This window comes from Calliopsis andreniformis, chromosome 7 (assembly GCF_051401765.1).
Source record: "Calliopsis andreniformis isolate RMS-2024a chromosome 7, iyCalAndr_principal, whole genome shotgun sequence".
Taxonomy (NCBI): domain Eukaryota; kingdom Metazoa; phylum Arthropoda; class Insecta; order Hymenoptera; family Andrenidae; genus Calliopsis; species Calliopsis andreniformis.
In genome coordinates this window covers 11227941-11253981 of record NC_135068.1, presented here as the reverse complement: position 1 = coordinate 11253981, position 26041 = coordinate 11227941, and the positions used below count along the sequence as shown (strand labels likewise).

Genomic DNA, 26041 nt, shown 5'->3' with positions numbered 1-26041 from the left:
ATATACAAAATAGGGGCAACAGGAAAAATAAATTTAAAATCTGAATAAGACTTACCAGTGGTCGAGGGGTCGAAGGGTCAAGCTGGTCAAGCTGGTCAAGCTGGTCAAGCTGGTCAAGCTGGTCAAGCTGGTCAAGCTGGTCAAGCTGGCCAAGGGGATCCAAGGGGATCCAAGGGGATCCAAGGGGATCCAAGGGGATCCAAGGGGATCCAAGGGGATCCAAGGGGATCCAAGGGGATCCAAGGGGATCCAAGGGGATCCAAGGGGATCCAAGGGGATCCAAGGGGATCCAAGGGGATCCAAGGGGATCCAAGGGGATCCAAGGGGTCCAATGGGTCCAGGGAGTCCTCACTTGCTGGAGGACCCGCGGCGAGTGAAGCACTCGGGGCCCTGCAGGTGTACTTATGTCTTGTCGAAGAAGAGGGGGGATGGATCACAGAAGTTTTCGAAGTGGTGGGAATAACAAGACTAGTCGAGCGAGGAGTAATATTCGAAAGACTGATATTTTTCATAAAATACTCATCGAAGAAACAACTTGTGCTTCGCAAATTATTAATAACAATTGCAGGTAGTGGCTCAGGTAAACTATTAACAATTATTCATTATTGAATAATAAAATATAGAGGAATTTGTAGTCTATTGATTGTGGAATTATTTCTCTGTTCGGCTTGCGTTTATTCTTCTCGTAATTGTCGATGGTTTGTTGTATTTTCAATACAAATTCTCGCTGCGGGCAAATATTATATTACTTAACTGTGTATTTTGCAACGACAATTGTTGTGAAGAACGATTTATTTGTATTCATCCTTTCGACTGAAAACAGATATTCCATAACGATTAGCTCTGCATTATGAATTTATTTGAACAATCCTCGATATTAAATTCTAATTCTTTTCTTTATGTCATAAATAACAGACAATTCTCTCTGAAATACCAAGATTTTTCTCGTTACGAGCATTCTCAGCGTTCACAGTTTGCCTAACAATCACCAATAAGATTCGCCTCTCATTCATTCGAACTAAAAAGACCTCAGTATCTCTAATTCCCCTCAGATGACGAATATCCTATCCAGTATATGCAGATTAGCGCTGAAAACCGATACACATCAGCGCTTGTAACAACGTCTAATGTGATTTCGGGCTGATAACTTCCGGCGACAGCGCAGCGTAAACGGTAATTTTCCACGGTAACTAGGAATCCACTTTAATCGATAAAATTCATCCAGCGGTGTCCAGGATATCGGGTGTTTTGTGCTTGTAATGGTTTCCCAACATTTCTGGCCGCGGTAATTTAATTCAATTCTCTTTATAGAATTTCCTAGAAACGTGAAACAAAAGCGTGTGGCAACGCTTTGAGAATGGCGGAATCGCGTGCCAAGTCGAATCACGTTACTTCATATTCGGTAAGCGTAGAACGTTCGCGTCGGGAAACACGGAGCTTTTTTTCCATCCCACATCAAGCACAGATAAACGTTTACCACTCTTTTTGCCTCATTTGCGGCAGGAATTACACTTTTTTCGCGGAATATGCAAAAATGTACGAACGATAAAACTGTCAGATAAAACGGTTTTGCAATATTTACGTCAGCGTTCATAATAATCGTAATAATTGATTTATTTATTCGACGAGCACACGATAGAATAAAATAAATTACAATAAAGTTGAATAAATTATATTACTGAAGGAAAGAAACTAATAATTAAGTGCACATAGCATATTAAGTGAAACAATCGTTAAAAAAAAAATAAGTACTATTTCTTTACTTTTAACAATAATAATGAATGTGTAAAAATTTATTCTTTAATTTAGTAAAAAAAAGCACAGTGATTTCTAACGATCTAGCACAGCTCTAGTAGTATAAACCCTCTTTAGTCAGGCAGTGAGACCATACAAGTAGTATAAACCCTCTTTGACCAGACAGTCAGACCTCGTAAGTAGTGTAAACCCTCTTTGGTCATACAGTCAGATCATACGAGTAGTATAAACTCTACATGGTCAGACGCCGACGTCTCTCCTTCCCACTGATTCGACTGGCCGTGATTAACGATTTTGCACGATTCGCCGAATCCATCTGTGCTCGCATTTATTCCCCAGTAATCACGGCAACAATTAATCGGCTGTTCATAATTCATAATTAATTGTCGCGAGACCCCTCGCAAACTTTTTCGAGGCCAACACTCATAAATCCCCCATTATACCCTCGAGAAGGGGAAGGCTGATTTATTAATCGAAACGTAGATCAATTTAACCTGTCGTATGGAGATTCTCCCACGCGTAATGTAATTTTGGAAGCATCCGAGCGATTTCGAACAGTCGAGGTCCTGCGTGCGCGCATAAAGTATTAGGTCTTCCACGGCGAGGTTGATGCATTGCATATTCACGCGCGGCTGTGCGAATGCCATTCGAACGATACATCACACTCGTCGATAGTTGATTCCTCGTTATGAGTGGCGGACTTTTCACGGCTGCCCCCGAATTCCCCGCAGCTGGCCACCCCACGCTGTTCCTCGCCAACAGTCAGTTGGGAAAATTCCTTGTATGGAAGGAAAAGCGATGGATCCATCGAAACGTGAAACGGGCTCGTCCATACTCCGAGTCAGGTTTAATTATTGCGCCGCGAAACTCGCAACCTGTTTCCAGTTGAAAACCTTAATTTATCACGAAACACGCTTCGTGCTTTACCCATGCCAGTTTGTGAGTGCTCGCTCGGCGAACGTTCGAGGGTCGTTTTAAGCTACTAATAAAGATTGCAGCGACATGTGATTAGGAACAACTTCTGGCCATTCGTAGCGTTGCTGTTATGATGAATCGAGAGGTACACTCTCGTCTGAAAGTATTAGGACGTATACTGTTTTCAGGGAACTTTGATTTTAGAATAGAAATTTTAAATGGTAGTCTGTGCTTATGAAAGTCCATTGTGAATCATAAGGGAGTGATTAATTGAGAGCTATTCAGTGTTGAGAAGACTTTTAAAATTCCTGTGAAAAGTGTCTGTATTGAAGCTGACTTATTCTACTAATTTCTGCAGGTGTGTGATTTTAAACTGACTTATTCTACTGATTTCTGTCCGTGTTTGACTTGTAACTTGCACTGCTGACTTCTGTCTGTGTCTGACCAGAGATTCGCCTATTCTACTCACATCTGCTTATGTCTGGCTTGACATTGGCTTAATCTACTAATTTTCCTCTGTCAATTTCTGAGCTTATTCTACTAATTTCTGGCCTAGGTTGACCTATTCTACTAATTTCAGCCTGACACAACACTGACTCACTCTACTGATTTCTATACCCAACTAGAGGTGTATTCTACTGATTTCTGTCTGTGTCTGACACTGAACTTATTGTACTGACTTTCCCTCCACCTGTATGCAATTCCTTACTGATTCTAGAACCTTCTCCAAATGTACACGTGGATATCTACTGACAAATGTCCTAATATTTTTTGTCGCGAGTGTACCTCCATCCAAAGGTCGACGTCTTCGTCTCCAAGGGTATTCCCAGCCGCGAGAAACAGGGACAATTAGAGGGACTCGTGCGTTGTTCATTTCCTTAAGCCACTCACGCTCATGAGCCGTACTCGTAGAATTCTTAAGCGAACGCCTAGAGAGAAAAAGCTAGGGGGGGCCACTCACTTCCGTGTCTAGGTTCATGTAAAGCGCAGAAAGACTCTCCTCCCGCAGGAGGGGACGAAGAAGCCGGCGCAGGAATTCAAATGCTCGCAGCTACGACTAATTACCGTACTTGCGGTAGGCTTCGCAACGCGTAATGCAGCCTAGAAACTTCTCTTAACGCGGCACTCTATGCCAGCGCAGTGGCAACGTTTCCGCGAGACCAGCTCCCCTAGAACGCCGCGCTGTTCGTGAAATGAGCGTCGCGCGTGCACGCCACTCAGCAGATTGCATCCGACTGAGGTTCGGCCTCTGAAGTGCAGCCGTTTTTGAATGGCGTCGATGACGCTGACGGCCACTGTCGAGGATCAGACGTCAGGGGCAGCACTTGGCCAATTCTGGATCGAGCGTGAACAAAGTGGTATCGCAGAGAGCAGCTGACAATAAGCTGAGAAGAGAGACTGGATAAGAAAAAGCTCTAAAGGTGCAGTAATTGCAAGTGTAATGCACGAGCTGGAGGGGGAACTTTCTGGCAACTCATCTGACAAGAGAAGAAGTCAAGGAATTATCAAGAATATGTCACTTTTCAGTATATTTTTTGAACAAGTAGATAATAAGCAGAGAAGAGAGACTGGATAAGAAAAAGCTCTAAAGGTGCAGTAATTGCAAGTGTAATGCACGAGCTGGAGGGGGAACTTTCTGGTAACTCATCTGACAAGAGAAGAAGTCAAGGAATTATCAAGAATATGTCACTTTTCAGTATATTTTTTGAACAAGTAGATAATAAGCAGTGAAGAGAGACTCTATATAAAAAAGTCTCTGAAGCTGGAGTAATTGCAAGTGTAAGGAAAAAATATAAATGTCGAATATTTTGAGCTACTCTACAGGCCTGTCGAGATTAATCAAAACCGGAGGTTATTCCTTCCAGTTGTTCTCAAGTGAGACTCATGAAATTAATTTTAATATTCATTTTCCTCTGCTGGAGTTCCCAGCCAATGATGGCGAGCAGGGTCTCCTAGAATGAATATTCTTTAGCTGAAGTTATAGCAGGGAATAAATGTCAGCTCGAGGGTATTGTACCAGAGGAGAATTTAATGTTCAAAGGCCCACGCTTATCTCCCTAATCTCGCAGTACAGTTACTGCAACGCGTGTTTTACTCATATATGATGTAGCGCGGTTTCGTGGAACTCACTCGTTATGTCTGCCGTTTAACGTGCATACTTCTCGCGTCGAACTGCATCAAATGCAGCGTCGTGATTACCATAAGCTTCCGTAGAACAAGACTAGACTAAAGCCTTGTTTACATTAATCAAGTCACTGGAACTCGAGCAGCTTCAATGTGAGTGATTTCAAGGAATTTGACCAATGTGAACGCGTTATATCACTTGACTTGAAGTATCCTTTCAAGCTTCAAGTGAAGTCAACGTCCTTCCAACTTTTCCTTGCCTTCAGACACACTTTAATTGACGTATACCATGATGTATACTGTACCATACAATGCAAGCCATTTTTATTATTTTTGTATGACAGCTTGAATCCAAGTAACTTGACTTGTGTGAACACTGACTTGACATCAAGCTACTTCAATCCAAGTGACTTGAATCCAAGCAGCTTAATAATCTGAAGAAGACTTAATAGTGAACTGTCCTCTGCGTGCTCGATATAAGTTACTAGTGAGTCAAATGGGTCAAGGCTGAACCTATGTAGATCCGTTTGCAGAGATAACGAAGAGTAATCAGAGGCAAGGCTTGGACCTACTGAAGCGGGTACACGCGTCTCCCGACGGTGATACCCATTCCTTGAAAGGTTCTATTCGCTGAGTGGCTGCTTTCCATTTAATTATTCTCTCTTATCCTGATATCTCGCCGTTCGTTGAATCCCTCGGTAAATTAAGTTACCCGTTCCGTGCTGAGGAAGCTTTGAGAACGAGACAGCAGCCGAAAGGGAGGGAAGAAGAAAGGGTGTCTAACTGTGGTGAAGGAGGTGCAGAAACCGAGAGACAAGCTTCAGCTGCAACTGATTCAAATAGTGGACACGATTTGTGTCTTCACAAAAATCTAGGAAAATATTTTTTATAGCAATTTTAATTATGAAATACGTATAATACTTAATATTAAAAATATAATAAATGATCGATATTAGAAATAGGATAAATGCTTGACAATTGCAGGAATTATAAAATCGTGCTGGAAAGAGAAACTGTTCCCAGATTATGAGCTTGAATATATCGTCATGTTTCGTTATTTAACAATTATAATTGTTAATAATTTATGTCAATCAGTACGAGCAATTGTTATTGATAATAACTGAAGTAGAAATGACTGGGGCAATATTATTTCATCAGAAACATCAATTTTTGGCTAATGATTCTTGAATGAGATTAATTTCGCAATTTCCACCACACGAAGAGCTTTTGTGATTGGTTCCCTATTTTCTGGGAGAAGGTATAAATACTCTTGGGGGAGCCTGAGTGCTTCACTCGTCGCTGGTCCTCTGGCGAGTGCGGACCTCTCCTGGGGATGTAGTGGAGGGACCACTGGGCCCTGGACCACAGAGGACCTTGGACGCCTGGACTATCCTGACCAGTGGGCAGTTCGACCATTGGTCATCTTGGCTACTGGTCATCTTGACCATTGGTCAGTCTTTTTTTTGTTCTTTGTTTTTTTTGTAACCCCTTGTGACTCTTTTGTGACTCTTTTGTGACTCTTTTGTGACTCTTTTGTGACTCTTTTGTGACTCTTTTGTGACTCTTTCGTGACTCTTTCGTGACTCTCCTGTGACTCTTTCGTGACTCTCCTGTGACTCTCCTGTGACTCTTTCGTGACTCTCCTGTGACTCTTTCGTGACTCTTTCGTGACTCTTTCGTGACTCTTTCGTGACTCTTTCGTGACTCTTTCGTGACTCTTTCGTGACTCTTTCGTGACTCTTTCGCGACTCTTTCGCGACTCTTTCGCGACTCTCTGGTGACTCTTTTGGATTCCCTTGAATTCTTTGGATCCTCTGGCTTCGTCATTGGTCTTCTGGGTCCACTGGCAAGTCACATTTAAATTTTAAATTTATTTCTTCTGCTACTCTTATTTTGGGTATAAGCCTCCCCATCCCTAATGTTAATATTTCCCTCTATTTTCCCTAAACATATTTTTCTTTTTACGATACAGTGACTTCCTCCAGAGAATTGTTCCTGGTCTAGCCCTTAGACTAACTTTTACCCTAGTTACCCTCTCCTGTAAGAAACCTCCAGAAAAAATTCCCTTTTTCCTTCAAACAAAATTTCATTTCTCCCTTTCGATATTTCAAGTTCGCCTCCGATTCGTCGCAAGAATTCCAGTTCAATTAGTGGCGCGGCGCAGCAGAAATTATTGTCGGTTCTGGTAGAGAAACGGAACGCGAAACGTCCAGCGTGAACGCGGTATTAAAACTTTATGACGTGTCGTTCCTGGGGTTATTTCGCCCCATAACTCAGCTCCCGAGGCTGCCTCGGACCTTGTTTGCGCGACACAAAGGATCGGCGAATGCTTTCCCCGCGCCGTTTCTTATTTCACCGTGAATATTTTCGACCGAGCTCCGATCGAACGAAATATCGCGGGAATAAAACGGCATCCAATGAAACTCCCGCGAAAGGAATTACAGGGAATGCAGGAGCGTGCTTTCCTTTTTAGCTCTCATGACCGGAATTCTGCTCGATATTCCTCCGCCCTCGGAAATAAAATGTTTCCATTAACCGTGTCGCGCTGGATAGACTGAAATCCTCACAGAGGCTGGAGTCCAGCGATTCGATGGGTAAATAAGTAGAAACACTCATCGCGTGAGGGCGCAGACTGTTTGCAAGGTAGCTGCTCACTGGATCGATCATAATTCTCGGCGCTTTCGATCCCTTCTCCTTGGAGAAAACATTCTCCTTTCTCGTCAGTGTAACGGCCCGAATAACAGTGTGCTCTGACTCTCACGATAGCGTCAACTCCTGTCGTCGAACGTTTTCTGCTTGGCCGAGCCTAGGCGACATACACACGCGGCGTCGCTCAGTTTCCTTCAATCGGCCAACTTTCGCGACGTTCTGACTCATTTCTACCAGTCATGTGTTTATATAAATTTTTCCACTGCTTCCAAGAGAACAATCAGCTCACGAAGTGGGTCCCTCATATTATGTAGCGCCCTGTGTATCAGCTACATTAACGTGGAATTAATTTTAGAACTATACATATCTTTCGATTCCACCTCGCGAGCCAGCTGCTCATTTCGTCGAAGCCTTTGAACTGCCAGCTGAGCAACGCGTGGGATACACAAGAACCGCTGACGTCAGTGCTGGTGGCGACCCAATTTTTCGTTTCGCAACTGAGACTTAAAGAATACGCGGGACTAGAATCGAGGGCTAAAGGCTAAAGGCGGAAATGAACAGGTATCCCACGCGGGTTCGCCTCGTCTCTCTCCCTTTTGGTGCTCCTCGCTCCTTTATTTCGATATGTTGTAGAGCTCTTGCGGCTGGGGGCGGATGGATGGCTCGTTTCGCCTGGGAGCGCCAGCTCGCGCTCAATGGGAGAACGTATCTAGGAACGCGAAGTTTTTACGCGAACGGTCATTTGCGTTTACATTTCATTTTCAATCACGCGATGTACAGCTTTACATCGAATGCAGTGGAGTATATTGAATGGCAGAAGATGGGGAGGATAGATGAGAGCATCGGAGGAAATTTGAAAACTTTATTTCGGGCTATTGTATTTCGATCAGCGATACATCTAGACGCTCCACCTCCAAGTGATATTGAACGATCGCTCAGATAACTTCGGGAACTTAAATATCGAGGAATATCTGCCCTATGATAAATTCAATTCTGCTGATACCTTGGAGGGATAGAGAAAATTTCAAGGTATGAATACAGTCAGAAAAAAATGTAGAAGACACAGAACAAGAGAAAGTGTAGTTCATGCTTATGTTAGGTCTTCTTTGGAAAACAAGACCAAGAAAGAATATTTATTTATTTATTAAGTCTAGTTCAGGTCAAGATCAGGCTTATGCTAGGTTCAGATTAGGTCTATGTTAGTTCTGAGTCATTAAAAGAACAAGAGGGTTTCAGTTAGGTCTTGCATAGAACAAAAAAGAAAAAACTCAGCGTTAGATTTACATTTGGCCTGGGTTAGGTCTTCTTTGGAAAACAAGACCAAGAAAGCCTATTTATTTATTTATTTATTAAGTCTAGTTTAGGTCAAGATCAAGCTTATGCTAGGTTCAGATTAGGTCTACGTTAGTTCTGAGTCATTAAAAGAACAAGAGGGTTTCAGTTAGGTCTTGCATAGAACAAAAAAGAAAAAACTCAGCGTTAGATTTACCTTTGACCTGGGTTAGGTCTGCTGAGCAAAAACTCATGGAAAATCTGTCCCACGATAAACTGAATTCCCCACACTTCTGCTCAGCCTGGCAAATTCAAAGTCATATCCCGCGGCAGTCGATCGGATCATAATCATTGCATGCAACTAAATCGAAAGGCTTCCAGTCGATATGTCACGCGAGGATTTGCATGGAACGAATCGGGAGGGCTCGAATCTGCAAAATTATTGAGCATTACCGTGGAACGAGCGCATTAAGAATTTTGATTCCAGCGCGAGCGGATTTTGGCAATTACAGTCAACGAGTAACTGGCCGAAATTCGTGAAATATCACCCGAACGGGACGAATGGCAGGGTATATCAGGTCCCACTTGATCATTATGTAGAGACACGAATGAATATTCTAGTCGAGAGATTATCGTGGATAACGAATGGGACACAAGTATTTCACCCTACTTGCCGCCACTCACGGCCGACTCAAAAACATCCCCTCGAACCCTTCGAGAGCCATATTGTTGAATAATTAATAAAAACGAGTGCATCAGGGGCGGGCCAAGGGGGAATATAGGGCAGCGGTGGATCGAAATAGCCAGAAAAGGAGGAGGAACGGGAAAAATAAAACGCTCGAACAGAAGTCGATATCCCACGGGCGCATCAACGCGGACGGCGTTAATTTCACGGTGCAGCCAGCGCGTAAAGTGCATCTAACGACACCGATGACACGAATTCATCGGCTCGTGAGGCGCGAGCGAATCCGAGCGAGGAGAGGAAAGAAACGGCGTGGAAGGCTGGCCGTGTCGCGGGGCGAATAAGGTCGGCGTGGATGGCGGGCTTATTAATGCGCTGAAACGTCATTATGCGCTGCGCGGGGATCGTTTCGGGTTTACTCTCGGCGGCATTAGCGCGTGACGATCGTGAACGCTCGAGCCTGCTCGGCCTGTTACGTTTCCCGATGATTATCCGAGAGGTTTGATTAATTGCTTCGTTAATTCATTCGCTGGGGCTCGACTCGATACGCGATAACAGCCGGAGATTGAAGCGACGCGTGAAAGGTCCGACGTGACGACGTCCGATTTAGTTAATGCTGAAACGTGGCGAATAAAACTCGAAAGAGGTGTCGAACGTCAGAGGGTTCTTGTGAGCTGAGAAATTTGAGAGACACGTTGACTGGTTTTGGGGAGAGTGGCAGATTTTTCGGGAAATCGGTTTGATAGTTTTTGTGACAGGAAATTGGATCGAGGAATCGTATTGAAATAGTTCGAAGAGGCTTCTGTGAAAGGTCCTCAATTCTAGGATTTTTTGGAAGAGGTGGTAGTTGATACAGCAGAGCCTGAGGTCAGTTACAGACAAAATGCTAAAAATTGAGGATTTTCTGGTTATGTATTCTCTTGGGAACTGAGGATGGATCTATGATCGAATCTTGGTTAGGTCTGGGCCAGACCTGACACATGTCTTGGTTAGGCTAGGATTAGACCTGGGTCAAGCTTTGTTTAAGTATATCTCAAGGTTGGATTTTAGGTCTAAGTCTTGGTCAAGTCTTAGACTTAGCCTTGGTGTCTTGGTATAATTATGTCTGAATTATATTTGTCTCAAATTTGTGTATTAGACAAGAGACAAATCCTTCCAGAGACAAATTTGTGTCTCTGGACCAAGTCTGACTCAGGTCTGGACCAATTCTACTTAAAATTCTCGAGACACCGCCATTCAAAATTCCCAGCTTCAATATTCTCTCATATACTCACGTCACTTTTAACCATCACTTTCACCCTTTCTTCCTCCTCCAAAACATGACTCCCATATTCTACATCTCCCAGAAACCTTCCACAGGTTGTTTTACCCTCCAGCCACAGACGCGAATCTTCATCAAAATTCACTTGGCCCCCCCACAAATACAGGCCCTAAACTCTCTCGTTGCATCTGCCTCTCCTTCCCTCCTCGTCGATCGTTAGCCCGTGGTTTTTCAGCGGCGGATGCACGAAGTGTAGCCAGCAGGACGCAATGTCCGTCCGTAGCAAATAGTCTGGCAAATTACAGCGGCGATGACTGGCGAGCATCGGGCAACAAAGTGTGACTACGCTGGTAGCTTGTAGTTTACAGGGCTGGTCGGCTCCATAATCTGGTACAGAGGAACTGGGGAATTCGCGTGGCGCGTAGAACACGAATCCACCAGGGGGATGGGGCGCGCCACAGGGGGAGGGTGACACCCTCGAAGCGAGGGAGCGAGAATCGAACGAGGACGAAACGAGCGCGAGCAGCGAACAGAGAGTAAGACAGGTCGAGAGAACTGGAGGGGGTAAGCGCATGTGTACACGATACTACAAAAAACAGAACACAGCACAGTGAAGTGTATCCCGATTTCGGCAGACGAGAAGACTGAAAACAAATAACCACGTCACGGAAACCAGCAGTTCGCGCGTGCATCGCTTGATAGGCAAAAGGCATTAAACTACTGCGCTCGTGAGAAGAATAACGATTCAGGGGAAGCAGAGAGCATGGCCTACTGGGTGTTGCAAAAACGCTGGGCAGATGGAAATATCGAAGACGATTCCAGAGATGAGCGAGGAAGCGCGAGCCTCGCTGTTACAGCGAGGAAGCTCGATGAAGAGGGGGCTCAGAGGAGCAGGGGTGAGAATGGGGGCGGCGTCGGCTGTGGGCTGGCAATTTCAAACGAGCAAGCGTGTATTCGTGTCCCGGTTGTTTGTATTCGTGGCGGTGGCATTGCCTCGAGCATCGTTTTCCGAAATTACGAGCCGATACCGTTACAATCGGTTGAGCGATGCACCGCCGCGGCACGTCAATCGCTATATATTTTCTGCTAATCGATCGCCGCCACTTCCGGTGAAATAGATCACCGTGCCTAGACACCACGGACGTGTCGCTCGGCGTGGAAATAACGGCAATGAATTCACCGCGGTTTTTGATAGCCCTGGATTTAACGACCTCTCCCTCGCCCCCTGTCAATCAAACATTGGTCACACTCGAGGGGTTAATGTAGGACCTTCATCGTCCTCCGATCGACTCGCCTTGAATAATTAACGCTCCCACGACGTCGTGGATTTGTACGACCTCGTCAGATTAACCCCTTGCCGTACTTTGACGAGTCTGGCTCGTGCACTTTTTACAATATCTTCGCTGCCGATTACGCGGTAACGCGTGATGAGGATTTTTTGCAAGTAACCGATCACGCGCCATCGCGTGAGACGTCTATGTTCGTTCAATAGGAGCTTTACTGTTGGCAGTTTAAGGTAGTTACACGTTCCAGATCGGCAGCAAAGGTGATAATATTACGAAAGAAAATTGTACGTCAAGGGGTTAAGGGGTAAAACCACTCTAGGATTTTAAAGAAATTGATATTTTTTCTTGGCTTAAACGATACTTTAAGGTCATAGAAACTGTATACCATTTGATTTATAATGGAAAACAAATTTAGCAACTCTTCACACATTTTCAATTTTAATAAATATATAAAATCCACAGTCCCATCACGATTAGTACGTCAAGGGATTAAGCCACCTGGAACGACGAATTTACCATCGAGGCACGCGAGATCGCTCAGCCTGTTCCTTCCATTGAATCGCGACTCGAGGGACAATTAGCGATTTATGGTCTCGGTTTGCGTTCCAGCTGGAAAAAGTGTTCACATTGATGCATTAAACGCAGCAGATGGTGCACGCTTCCCCTGGCTGGATTCGGGACAGACGCTGGTAGGAATCTCCCAGAGACATTAGTATTCCTCGAAAGTCATGGTGGCCACCGCGACGGCGTTTACGGCAGGCTCTCTCCCGACGCGACAGAAAAGCTTTTAAGCTCCGCTTTAAAAAGGACAGTCCGGTTATCGTGGGCCGCGTAAATATATCCAGACTTTTTGCCGCCGCAATATCGGATAACTCGGCCGCCGCTGAGCTGCGCTTCATGCATTTAAACGGGCGAGCTAAAAACGTTATTACGTTTAATAATGCTGGTTATTATTAGGTTTGCGCCAGGACTGGTACAGTGCAGGCTTGTCGTCTCGACTGGTTATTTATTTATTTATTAAGGAGCAAGAAAGCCCAATTTGTGAAGAAACAGAATGCAATAAAGGGGAACGATAAGAAGCATGTACAAAGGGGGTGAAAATTGTGCTCAGATTTGGATAATGGTTAATAATGGTAATTAAGGGGCTTCTGGGGCCTGTAGTTGGAGGCTTTGTTAAATTATTCTGATCGTCTAAAAAGTGTGGGGCTTGGTGGAGGAGAAAGGGACGGACCTAACGAACTACAAATAAAATATTGGGAAAATTGCATCAGTGTTCGAAGAATATTCCGTCCCTCCCTTCGCATTGTTCCTGAATATCGATAGAAAAAGGAGGAGCGTGACTCCAGTTTCTTTCGTGCGTCGCTTCATTATGCATGCGATTCTCATTATCCACGGAATAAACGTTAATCGTCCGCATCGTTAGGAGAGCGACGGTCTCTTTTTGTGCTCCCAGCGCGTCTAAATTCGTTTTCGAACGCGCCTAACGATTGTCAGCTTGCAAGCTCGATCGGGCAGAAAAAAGCGGCCCTAAGCGTTCGTAATGGCTTCTCCAGCTGGAGACCTAAAACTGCTACTTGGGGAACTGAAGTCCGCGATGAGGGGAAGGAAGGGAGCGTTCTCCTTTCCTGCAGTTTTTGGAAAATCGCGCTCGAGGAGCTCGGGCAGAGAGGCTGAAATACTGAAGCAGCTGAAAAGAAACCAGACCGAGCGTTACTGTTCTTTCGCGCCGTGGCAAAGTTTTCTAGATAACATAACCGAAACGGTGTAGAACCTCAGTGGTTTCAGAGTTCGAGGGAGTTTCAACATTTGGCGTGAAGACTTCGAGCTGAGTAACTGAAGTGTCTTCCTGGAGTGAACCGTGGGTTAAACGTGGGAAGCATTGGAGAATTTATGAGTTAAGGAATTCTTGGAGCTAGGGAGATTCTGGGACTAGGGAATATTTGAAGCTAGGGAACTTTTGGGGCTAAGGAATATCTAGGGACTGGAGGATTTTTAGCATCTGAGAATTTTTGAGGCTAGGGAATATTTGGGGCTAGTGAATTTCTAGGACTTGAGAATTTCTGAGGCTAGGGAATATTTGCGATTAAGAAATTTTTGGTGACTGGGGAATTTCTACCACTTGACAATTTCTAAGACTAGGGAATTTCTGAGGTTAGGGAATATATGAGGCTAGGGAATTTCTACCACTTGAGAATTTCTGAGGCTAGGGAATTTCTACCACTTGAGAATTTCTAAGGCTAGGGAATTTCTACCACTTGACAATTTCTAAGACTAGGGAATTTCTGAGGCTAGGGAATTTCTACCACTTGAGAATTTCTAAGGCTAGGGAATTTCTACCACTTGACAATTTCTAAGACTAGAGAATTTCTGAGGTTAGGGAATATATGAGGCTAGGGAATTTCAGGGTCACGTCATTCCAAGGTTAATCCAAGAATATTTCATTTCGAAGTTAAGATCTATGAAGACTACGTCTCAATCACCTTTCAAATTCGAAGTCAGACCACATGTAGGTTAGAGCACGTGTGGTTCAGGACTGGGTCCTCCAGATCCCAGCGGGTCCTAGGAAAATGTGAGTCGCGTGGAGGATCAGCTATCTTAAGAGCAACTGGAAGGAGCACTGTGAACGTCTGGCTAGAGCTGACGGATCCTCGTGTCTGGACGGTGAGTTTATCACAGGGGTGGCTGATAAACGGATCTGTTTATGGAGAGCGGCACAGAGGAGAGAGACGATGGCTGCGACGTCCTATCTGCTCGAGACGCTCCGCGTAATACATCGGAATACGTGTAGCTTGGATTGAATAGCGTCGTCCAGGATAATGGAAGGCTTTGCCTGACCATGTATCTACACCACACTAAGCCCGTATCGAGCATTCGAATCTCTCACGGTTCTGTCTACCCGTCGGCGAGGCGGAAGATAAAAAAAAGAGAGCGACGAAGAGGACAAGAGGGAAACAGCGAAGAATAGTGGAAAGCTCGAGGAGGAAAGGGTTCCTGTCCTTTCTGAACGCTGGCTGATATCTGCGCGGAGGATCTATCGCATTTGTCTAACGACAGAAATTCGCGACTTAGACGGAGATCCATCGAGGGAAGTTCGTACAGCCTTCGAGGCATTTATTAGTCCTCCAGCGGGACTCATTCTAGACTCCCTCCACCCCCTCCTACCCCTCGCGGCTGCCTTTTGTTGCGATGCTCGATTCCTCGTCTCGACGTCGGCAGTTGGAAACTCTGGAAAGGCGAATAGGAATTCCTCGCTGGGTCAAGGGAAACTCGAGTGAGTCTTGGATAATATTTACTGGGAAATTAGGTGACTCTAAAGGAGCCTGAGTCGCTCTGTTATGAAGGCTTTGTCTCAATACAAATTCCTGCAGCGAGGCCTGCTGCTTCAGAGGGAAAAATATGACAAAAGGTGCGGGTGGAACTGGAACGAGGAGAAACGCGCGAGAAGGATCAGCAGAGGGGGATGACAGACACTGGGCGAGGTCTCTGGCGAATTCTCGCACGCGTGGCACACTTTCGCGACAAAATGAATACGTCGGTCAACCGAGGGATCTCGAATATGTTTCTTCTCTGGCGCAGCTCAGGTCCTCAGGATCGGCAGTTGCTCGAAGATGCACGCGATTCTGCATAAAAGATATCCTCCATCCGCTCCACTCGTACGCGAAGTCGAATAACGACGGATTTCTAGGGTCTCCAAAGCGAATGGTCGACGGGCCTTCAAAGGGAGCATAATTCTTTGAGATGAAAATGCGGAGACGAATGTAATACGGCCCCGCGTCCGCGCAGAACCGTCTGTGCAGTTCGCAGAAAAAAGGGGAAATGCTTCAGACGAAATTTCCCTCGCTTCTCGACGTTGCTCACCTTTGACCCAGAAGAATGCAACGTTCACCTACGCCTGGCTCCCTCTCCAATTGAAATAAGACCCATGGACTTTGAAGAACGCTTATGATCGTCGAGCGAGATCACTGAGGGGTTGCCTGGGATCAGACGTAATGGCGAATAAGGAATGACCTATGAAAATTCTGCGTTCGAGATGAGATACAGGGTATTCGAGGGAAAGTAGGAAACTTCTGGTGTATGTTCGATCCTTGTGAAGTTTTCGAATGGAAGTTGCGAGTGGATGGTAACGAACCAGGAGATCTTCCAGGGAGGTTGATTGCCATGGGGTTAAAAACGCAGCTCCACCCATGCAGTCGGTGTTGTGCCATTTTTCCAACAGCCGTTTGGCAGTCTCGGGTTCTTCTCGATTCTCGCGGCACGACCGTCTCATAAAAACGGGATGACACGACTTCGCACTTTGCCTGCGCGAAACGGTGCCGGGTCGAAGGAAGCTCACGGAAGTGGCAGTTGCCTGGCAAAATGTGGCGCCAACAAATTCATATCGAAACGCGCCCTTCGAGGCTGCTATATTAAATGAATTCCACTTTTCTCTGCGATCATGGGCTGCGAAAAAACTCGTAAATCAACTGTATGGAGCCCCATATAGAACACAATAGCGTGGGAGGCTGTTATCATTGATCTTCATCACTTGTTTCGACTCGCAGTGGAACAAGTCAATAATGTGACCGTCAAGCATCGTTTCCAGACGTTCTTTTCATTTTTGTGAGTTCTGTACATATTCAGAAACATTTTTCGAGTTTCATATAGAACAAAATAATGAAGGTGTCTCTTATGATTGATTTTCATCACTTGTTTCGTATATAATTTTCAATTTTTTTAAGATCCATGGATACTGAAAAATAATTTTCAAGCTCCATGTAGAACAGAATAACAAGGAAATTTATTATGATTGATCTTCATCAGTTGTTTCGACTCGCAGTGGAACAAGTCAATAATGTGACCGTCAAGCATGGTTTCCAGACGTTCTTTTCATTTTTGTGAGTTCTGTACATATTCAGAAACATTTTTCGAGTTTCATATAGAACAAAATAATGAAGGTGTCTCTTATGATTGATTTTCATCACTTGTTTCATTTGTAATTTTCAATTTTTTTACGTTCCATGAATACTGAAAAATAATTTTTAAGCTCCATATACAATAGAATAACAAGGAAGTTTATTATAATTGATCTCCATCACTTATTTCGACTCCCAGTAGAGTAAGTCAATAATACAGTCGTCAGACTTGCTTTCCAGAAATTCCTTGAATTGTTCTGAATTTTACGAATATCCAAGAAAATTTAGCAGCAAATTAATTGCAGAAGGAGTGCAAGAAGCCCATATAAACCTAGTAAAGTCGCTCTAAATAGCATAATAACATTTCCCAAGTACGAGCCAACGATAATCCGTGGGTTATGACTACTCTTTGTCGTATCTCTCGCGCACCTGGGTTCCATCGTTCCAATTTAATTAGGTAATTAACTCGTTTACATGTTTCGATTGTCGGTGAAACACATACACAACGACTCCGCCCCGAAACGACGAAACACTTGCCTGAAAATAGGCAAGCGCTGGAAATCGAAGATTTTACTGTCCCTCGACTGCAAAGTGAATCCATTAACTATATAAACTGCGGTAACGAGCTCTTTCATGCAGCTGAAATCAAGTATAATCTCGTGTAAATAGAAGGGCGTTCTCTTTTTCTTGGATTGTAGACTTTGAAGTGTTAGAACACTGAAAGGGCTGCAGACTTTCCCAGGGTTGCTAGGAGACGAAAGAGGCTATAAACTTCCAGGGAAGTAAGGGAGGGTTATTAATTGCGCGTATAACGACTTCAACGCGTAAACAACGCTCAACCTTCGACCCCTTCGGAGTTCACGAGTGAAAAAGTGGTTTAATAAATGCGACGAGGGGCACAACTCGAACGAATGTTTCCTTGCGGGGTGCCAAGTCGCGTTACGACCTTTATTGCGAGCCAAATGAAGTTCAGTCTCGAGCTTGCAGGCCGTCGAAAACAACCCCAAGCTCCCACCCTCGCTATCTTTTTCTCCCACAACCCTTGCACTTTTCAAGCCCAAGTCACCTTACAAACTTACCAAAAAATCACGTCAGATTCTTCTACAATTACTCACAGAACAATCACAACCCTCAATGGACCACCCCTCAAAAACTCAGTACCCGATCTCTTCTTTTTCGATCACCAATGCTCTCATTCTTCCTCTCAGAAATTCCAAGTATCATCAGAGGTATCCCAGCGTCTCCGAAAACGTGGCCAGTGTCGACCTCTAGTCCCCCGTCGAGCAACCCCAGTCGCCGAGAGTTTCCTGTTCCAGCTGCAAGGTGGCGGAACTTGGCGCGTTCCACCCCCGATCGCCACCCTTCGCGAGTCAGACACAGAGCTCTTTCCCACCAGACAGAAGCCTCCGTTTAATCGCAGAGCTCGCCCAGATCGAGTTTCGTTGGTTCTGACCCCTGTCGCGGATGGACCACAGGCCACCCTCGCGGTCTGGAAGCGGAGGCGTCGCCAGCTCGCCCCATCCATAAAGGAAAATCGGCCGTACGAGGCTGAGTTACGAGGCCATCGACGTCCGAGCGCCGTATATACGCCAGCCATAAATATTTATCCGACGCCGGTCAGAGAGGGGTGGGAAGGGCGCGCGGGGGTTGCCGATAAAAATGATTACGCCGCGGTAAAAACCGCCCCCAACGTAAAAGGGGCTCGCTCGTAAATCGAACGTTGATTTGTTTTATGTAGAAGCGCCGCGTCTGGCGACTGCGTCGATTCGAATCTTGAATTATTCGAGGGAGCTGGAACGTAAGTTACGCGCCGTCGGTGTTAGGAGGAATTCAACAATACGGGGCACACGGGGGGTGTGCAACCCTCTGAGGGGGGTCGATAGGAGGAATGGAAGTTTTAATTTTACGAGCCCCACGGCCGTAACTCTCCCCGTATCGTCGACGTCGAGTTATTGTTTTCAAGCGCGGTTGAAGATCGCGTCGGAGACGTGGACGACGATTTGGCGAGGAAATTGCCTGCGAAAAAATTGCTGAACTTTGTTTATGTAATGTGGGGTCTCGAGATTTGGGGGAATTGATCGCTTGGAACAGGAAACTGAAGAGAAAGTGGCTTGGGAGTTAGTCTGCTGGCTTTGACATGTCTGGCTGGGGACTTATTCTGCTTAGCTTTTATATGTCTGACCTTAAACTTATTCTACTACTTGTTGTGTATGATTTCAGGCTTGTTAAACTGTTTTTATTTGTGTGTCTGACTCAAGCTGGGGTTATTCTACTGATTTCTGTTTGACTTATCTTAGACCCATTCTACTGAACGTTCTGAACCTGAAGCAGGACATATTCTATTGGATTTTCTGTGTCTGAATACAGGCTTCTCCTACTGAATTTTATGTGACTGACTTTGGGCTGCTTGTACTGAATTTTATGTGACTGACTTTGGGCTGCTTGTACTGAATTTTCTGTGGCTGACTGATAGCTTCTTTTACTGAATGTTCAATGTCTGACTTGGAATATGTTCAACTGCCTTCACTAAATCTGATTTAATACTTATCCTACTGCCTCACTGGCAGTAGAATGTGTCCCAAGTCAGACACGGCGAAATAATTCCCAGAATTTCTAGGGTAATGTCTCCCTTCAAAACTGTCAGATTTTTTTCCAATTTCAACCGCTACGCCGAATCAGGATAAAATGCCAGGGGCTCCCTGTTTAGCATTTTCAACACAGAAAATTGGGAAGTACAGCGTATGCTGATGAGGGTTTTGCGTGAATCGATATCGTGTCGCTGTTCAGCGAAGTCTGCTGCACGATATCTTTTTACAGGCACACAGCTGGCTACGTTGGTTCTTTTATTAGGATATAGGATTCCCGCAATTGATTTACGGCAGATGCTTCGATCTTGCAGCGACATGCACCGTTGGGCCAAGATGAAAACAGGCCGAGGCACGACTCGCCATATGTCAATTTTACGCAGACTGTATCGATCCTCTTTTTAATTTTCCTGAAAATTTCGCACCTGCGTCGTCACAACGACCACTGACCCCTTTCTTCTCGAATTATTTAGGTCAATATTAAAATGCAAAGTGACAGATGTCCTCAACACGAGGTGATTCATATTTTTACGAAAAGTTGCTTGATGTCTGTTCGAACTATGGAGAACAGGAAAGTAGCTTGCAGAATATTTTCCTGCGCTGCAATCCTCGTGCAGAAATGATTATCTGGAATGAACTTACTCTGTTTATTTGGGAATTAATGTGAACGAAAGTAAATGCAATCCCCCAGCGATTTTATCGGCAATATTCATCTCTCTGTTCGCGAGTTATCGTATACACTCGCAGAGATCAATTTCCCTGACCCAAAAACAAAAGTTAATTAAAATGTTGAAACTCGAGGGAGCGACGCTTTTATGCTGGCCGACGAGTTAACGCGTCGGCTCGGCGTACGAGCAGCCTTCTGACATTCGGATGGTGATGGATCCCCGTCATTAACCATAAAGGTGAATCTTCCCTTGAATAGGGGCAAGATCACAAAAGGCTTTTTAACGCAGCCAGAAACGCAACAGAAAATGGGTCGATTCGATCTTATGGAGGAGGCACGCGGTGCATTTATTATCGCAGCTGAGCATTGGCCCATTTTCCGCTTCGTCTCTGGCCCGCCAAATGACTCTGCTGAAACGCAATCCATGTAGCCAAACTCAACTACCAATTAGGCTCTGATATATTTCTACAAATTCTAGTTTTATTAGAAAAAGTTAAAGGATGGATTATGGACACCGATCGCCTAATAAAGCATCCCCTTCTTCTCCCTCGACTCGTGGATGGACGAGATAAATCTGGCTGGGAGCTTTCGAGATTGTACACGCGCACAACCACGCTCATTGTTTCTTTTTCTTGAAAAAATAAAACAGAGAAAGTATTCGAGGGGGCAAGTTGCAGCAAGACGTCTCATCCGCTGGAGATTACTCAAACAGCGAAGTTCGCTTCGTTTAAAAGAAACATTTGGAGAGGAGCTGCACCTCGAGTGGAAGTTCAGGTAGTTGAAAGTTTATGAGCATGCATATTGGAATCTTGGGAACTGCGCCTTCCTTCTCGGGAAAAAATGAATGACGTTGTAAAAATAAATCGCGAGGAGAAAATGATCGAGAAGGTAATTGGTCATTGCAAGGGGGTTGAAGTGTTCAACCATGTTTCCAGACGTGTATTGTTAAACACAAAGGCAGAATCGCGTGGTATTCAAATGTCAGCGCGAAGTTCGCTGCTCGACGGAAACTGGAACCGTGTAAAACAGATTCCCCAATAAATCTTGGGGGTTGTTGGGCGTGGGGTGACTGGGCGATTCGCTCCAGTCTAATTTGTGGATCGTTCACTAAAAGGAAACTACGTCGTCTACAGGATGGAAGAGAAGAATTTATAGATACCCTAATACCCGAAAACTCACAGTGAATAGTTGGTGAACATGAGGGGGTGCAGGAGGGGGGTGATAAATTTTAGAACTGACCCGACTCACGCGTGTGCTCGCTCCCATAGGCAAACTCCGCCGATAATTTTTCGGCTGGCGTAAATCAAAAGTCCCTGTGAAAAAGGTCTGGCAGAAGGGAAGGCTTCATGCAAATCGTAACTCAGATGTTTGGTCTGCTAATAAGCAATAAAGCCACTGTAACATTATATAAAACATGCTCCTGAGTCTGGTAGAAAATTCCAGTAGATCTCCGTTCATTATTTTATAATGCTGCTAATTTTTAGAAGTTTATAATTAACCTTTAGTCCAGCAGACAGCGTGTTAATTAGGGAAGTTAGTGAAGCTCGTCCTCGAATAATTTGTTAACCTCAAGTAATTATTCGTATTCCTATAATTTCGTTTTTATCCGAATGCGCATTTAGTGAAATAAATTAGTTTAATCATGAAAGAGTAATCAGCCTGTGATACTTTCAGTTAACGTTAAATTTCAACTGTATAATTAATAGTAATTTATTAAACATTTTTCGTACACTTTGAAATAGAGGAATGGTTTTTTAAATGAAGCTCATTTGCTTCCAGGTCAGAAGATCCTGCGGAAGTACCCCGTGATGGTATTTATTCACGGCGAAGGATTTGAATGGAACAGCGGTAATCCTTACGATGGTACCATATTGGCAGCTTATGGTAATGTCGTCTTCGTCACTATCAACTTCCGCTTAGGCATTTTGGGTGAGTGAATTAAATAAGAAACTTAGGCAAATCGCAGTAGTATGTCTCAATATCCGCTTCCAAGTAGTATAAGTCAATCATTCCCGCGGCTTTCAGGTTTTTCAGTAATTTCCCTAGGATTACTTTTCCTGTATCAAAGGAAATCAGAAGAAGATTGAAATAGGACAGATTCCCAATCCATCACAGCTTTCTGCTCTAAAATTTCGAGGAAAAACGTAAAACAGACGCGTCTGACGTCCCAGCACGAATCTGTGAGATCTTAGAGAGCCCTGCCAGCAGCAGCCTTGCATGAAATCAGAAATTCTGCTTCATTAACGTTCGCGCTTCGCTGCGTTATCGGTGTTTGACCTTCGACCAATTCCTTTTTATTCCCCTCCTACCAGCTATCGATCCATCCTACAGAAAGACAGGGATTACTCTTCCGAAATCCTAAAAATACGTCGAACTGACGTCAAGTCACCACTAGAGATAAAGTCAATTCGACGTGAAGTCACCACTAGCGATATTTAAACCGTGTTCACCTCTTAAAGGTCAAGCGTTGAACGACAATCCAAGCAGCTCTGTCTACTGAACAATAAGCAGGAATAAAGAGCTCGAACTAAACGTGGTCATACTTGTGCGTGAATTCACGTCGTACTACCCTATCCTGCAGAACGTAAATTCCAGGCAGCTTTGATTCCAGCGGCTTTAATCTTCGTCCCATTCTATTTCTGCTCGCGTTACACAAAGCTCCACACGCAGGCCCCGCCGTTGTATTTTCAACCCTGTCCAATTACGCGGTCGAGCATTTATCGTCCGAGGAAAAAGCCCTATTCGTTACTCAAGGGCAAAAAGTCACGACGACGTCGGTGACCGTAAAGTTTCGCGCGAAGCCGTGAGTCTGCATATCGCGCGAAAGAAAACTTTTCCAGGGCAAAGGAGGCCCTCGCAGCGGAGACAAAGGCGCTCTTTTTACCCCCGAAGCGTCCATCGATCCCCGCCGTTTTCCCGTGGCCTGCTCCATTTTTTTTCCAACCCCTACCCCTCGCGACGCCGTAACGACGAGCTTCCGCCTATCCTTTCCCCTAAAATGATAACGCGGCCTCGCCTTGCAATGCAAATGGACGAACGTGTACCCCGAGCTGCATCCACGTAGGACAAGTGGGCTGTTTTAAGAGGGCCGAAAAAAAGAGGCCGCGAAACCATAATCATAAATTTGGTTAAAGTGCTGGGGTGGCGCTTAGTTAACTTCGCGGCGCCCCTTCCGCGCCTGGCCAGGAGCAGTTAGCTTGCGAGGAGAGCGCGGATAAGTTGGGATCTTTGGGAAACAAGGGAGAGAAAATGTGGCCTATGAAGAGAATGAAAAGAGTTGCTAGGATAGGATACGTATCTTAAATAAGTTTCTGTGGATGGAATAGGTGGTTAGGTGTGGGCTAGGTGTGACCAGCTGTGACCTGGTCCTAACTAGATCCTTGCCAGAAGATCTCAGAAAGAAAAGAAGAGTCTAGGAGAATGGAAAGCATCCTTTACATAATTTTCTGTTTATTAAGTAGATGGTTAGGTCTGGGTATTTCTAGATCTGACTAAATTCTGGGACAAGAATCCTAAAAATAGAAAAGAAAAGTCTAGAAAAATAAAACACATCCCTCAAGTAAGGGACTCCTTCCCTTCCTTTCCATCAAATAGTCGATTAAGTCGAGACGAGGTCTGTGTAGAATATTTGACCATAATCTGAATTTAATTATGCATTTTTTGTCTCTAGGTTTCTTGAGACCAGGCACCAGCGAGGACACAGTCAGTAATTTCGGTCTCCTGGATCAGATAGCAGCCCTTGTTTGGCTGAGAGAGAATATCGCCGAGTTCGGTGGCGATCCGAACAGCGTTACGTTAGTTGGCCATGGCACTGGTGCCATTTTTGCTAATCTACTGCTTATCAGCCCTGTGGCTAATCAGAAAGGTAACGATTATTGCTACGTCGCGTGTTTGCGACTTCCACGATGCCTGAATATTAAGAGGACGCTTCCAGGGAACGCGTAACTTCCACTTCCCTGGAATTGATAAGGCCCCACTCCTTACACTTCCATTTCGATCGCGTGAAACTTAAGCAGAGCGATCAGTAACGAGAAACCGACGACTTCGATGCAATTTTAAGTAGTATAGGTCGGACATATGTCAGCCCAGCCATGACTGGGCGAAATCTTGTACAGAAAGCGGTTCCCTCGAAGGCTAGTGTGTTCCTCTGGGAGATTGAAAAGAAACGGGGAAAGAGGAACGTATGAAAGGAAAACGGTGGTCATTTTTCACCTGCGTCGAGGCAGAGGGAAACTCTTCTCGACTGGGGTACAATGCCGCGGTGGTCGGTCAATAATTATATCGCGCAATGAAAAATAACTAGACTTAATATTTCACGTGGCCAGGTGGTCAGGTGGCCAGGTCTTCAGGGACGTGGATTATTAATCACCCCCCCTTCCCTTCGTCTGCGTAGGTTTGTTCAAACGAGCTGTGCTAATGTCGGGATCGGCGCTGAGCGCGGACGCCATTGGGAAGGCTCCCCTGCAGATCACCAAACAGGTGAGAGAGCTTTCTGTATCTAGGACGAAAAATCTATCGACGAGATCGTCGAAAATTTCGGTGCTCGCCGATGCACGCTCGACCGATTTTCTATTCGCGATCGGAATAGGGAAAGAAAATGAAAAAGGATGCGGCTGCGATTCGAGCTTCCCGAGGAGAAATATCGCTTCTCGTCACGTAGGGTAGCAGCTACGATCGTAGGAGGCGGGAAACGTTCATTGCCCCGCTGAGAAATGGCCCGAATCATTTTTCAGGTGGCTCACGCTTTAAACTGTCCCACCAGCACTGACATCGAGCTGGCGCTTTGTTTGCGCGCCCAGGACGTGAACACGCTGCTGGACGTGAAGATTCACAAGCCGAGATACGTACCAGCCTTCGCGCCTCTCGTCGATAACGCAGTCATCCCGGACAAGCCACTGAACCTAATGAAGAACCCGAAACTGTTGGCCAAGTAGGGATCACAGTGAAAAAAAAATTAAAAATTGGTGTAGGGACATTTTTAGTCTAGAGATGCTTTCAGTCTAGGGACATTTTCAGTCTAGTACCATTTCCAGTTTAGAGATATTCTCAGTCTAGGGACCCATTTCGTCTAGGGACATTTTCAATCTAGGACTATTTTCAGTCTAGAGACATTTCTAGAGTAGAGATATTTTCAGTCCAGGAAATTTCTCAGTCTTGGATTATTTCCTATCTAGGGACATTTCTAGTGTAGGTATATTTTCAGTCTAGGGACATTTCTAGTGCAAAGATGTTTTCAATCTAGGGAAATTTTTAGTCTGAAGATTTTTTTTAGATCAGGGATAACACACTCATTTGGCTCTGAAAATGTAACTAACGTCAAATTCTTTTTCTCGAGGTTCGACTTGATGTATGGTGTCACAGAGTCGGAAAAAGTTCACATTCTACCACCAGCTGCTTTATTGCATGGAATGATCGACGCAGAAAGGGATGCAGTTCTCAAAGACCACGCCATGGTATGAAACGAAAAGTAAAGTAGGAACTTTGACTGGAAATTTCAGGTACTTGAAGATTTTCGAGTGCCTGAAGATCATGGGGTACCTCAGGATTATAGGGTACCAGTAGGTTATCGTGTACCTGAAGATTATAGGGTACCTGAAAATTATATAGTATCTGAGGATTATATGGTACCTGAAGATTATCATGTACCTGAATGCTATCGAGTGCCTGAAGATTACAGGGTACCTGAAAATTATATAGTATCTGAGGATTATATGGTACCTGAAGACTATCGTGTACCTGAATGCTATCGAGTGCCTGAAGGTCATCAGGTACCTGAAAATTACAGGGTATCTGAGGATTATATGGTACCTGAAGATTATCATGTACCTGAATGTTATCGAGTGCCTGAAGATCATCAGGTACCTGAAATTTATAGGGTATCCTAGGATAATATGGTACCTGAGGGTTATCTGATATCTGAAGGTTATCGAGTACCTGAAATTTCCTAACTCTC

General features: G+C 44.8%; 1 protein-coding gene across 1 annotated transcript in view; it reads left to right on the top strand.

Moving 5' to 3' along the window:
• The window catches only part of LOC143181361 (uncharacterized), a 58647-nt gene that overhangs the window by 22159 nt on the left and 10447 nt on the right, over nt 1-26041 (top strand). Inside the window, exons 3-7 of the mRNA XM_076381742.1 lie at nt 21868-22017; nt 23759-23953; nt 24482-24567; nt 24822-25018; nt 25424-25541. Of these exons, the coding sequence (XP_076237857.1) occupies nt 21868-22017; nt 23759-23953; nt 24482-24567; nt 24822-25018; nt 25424-25541 (746 nt within the window). The remainder of the gene's footprint in view (nt 1-21867; nt 22018-23758; nt 23954-24481; nt 24568-24821; nt 25019-25423; nt 25542-26041) is intronic.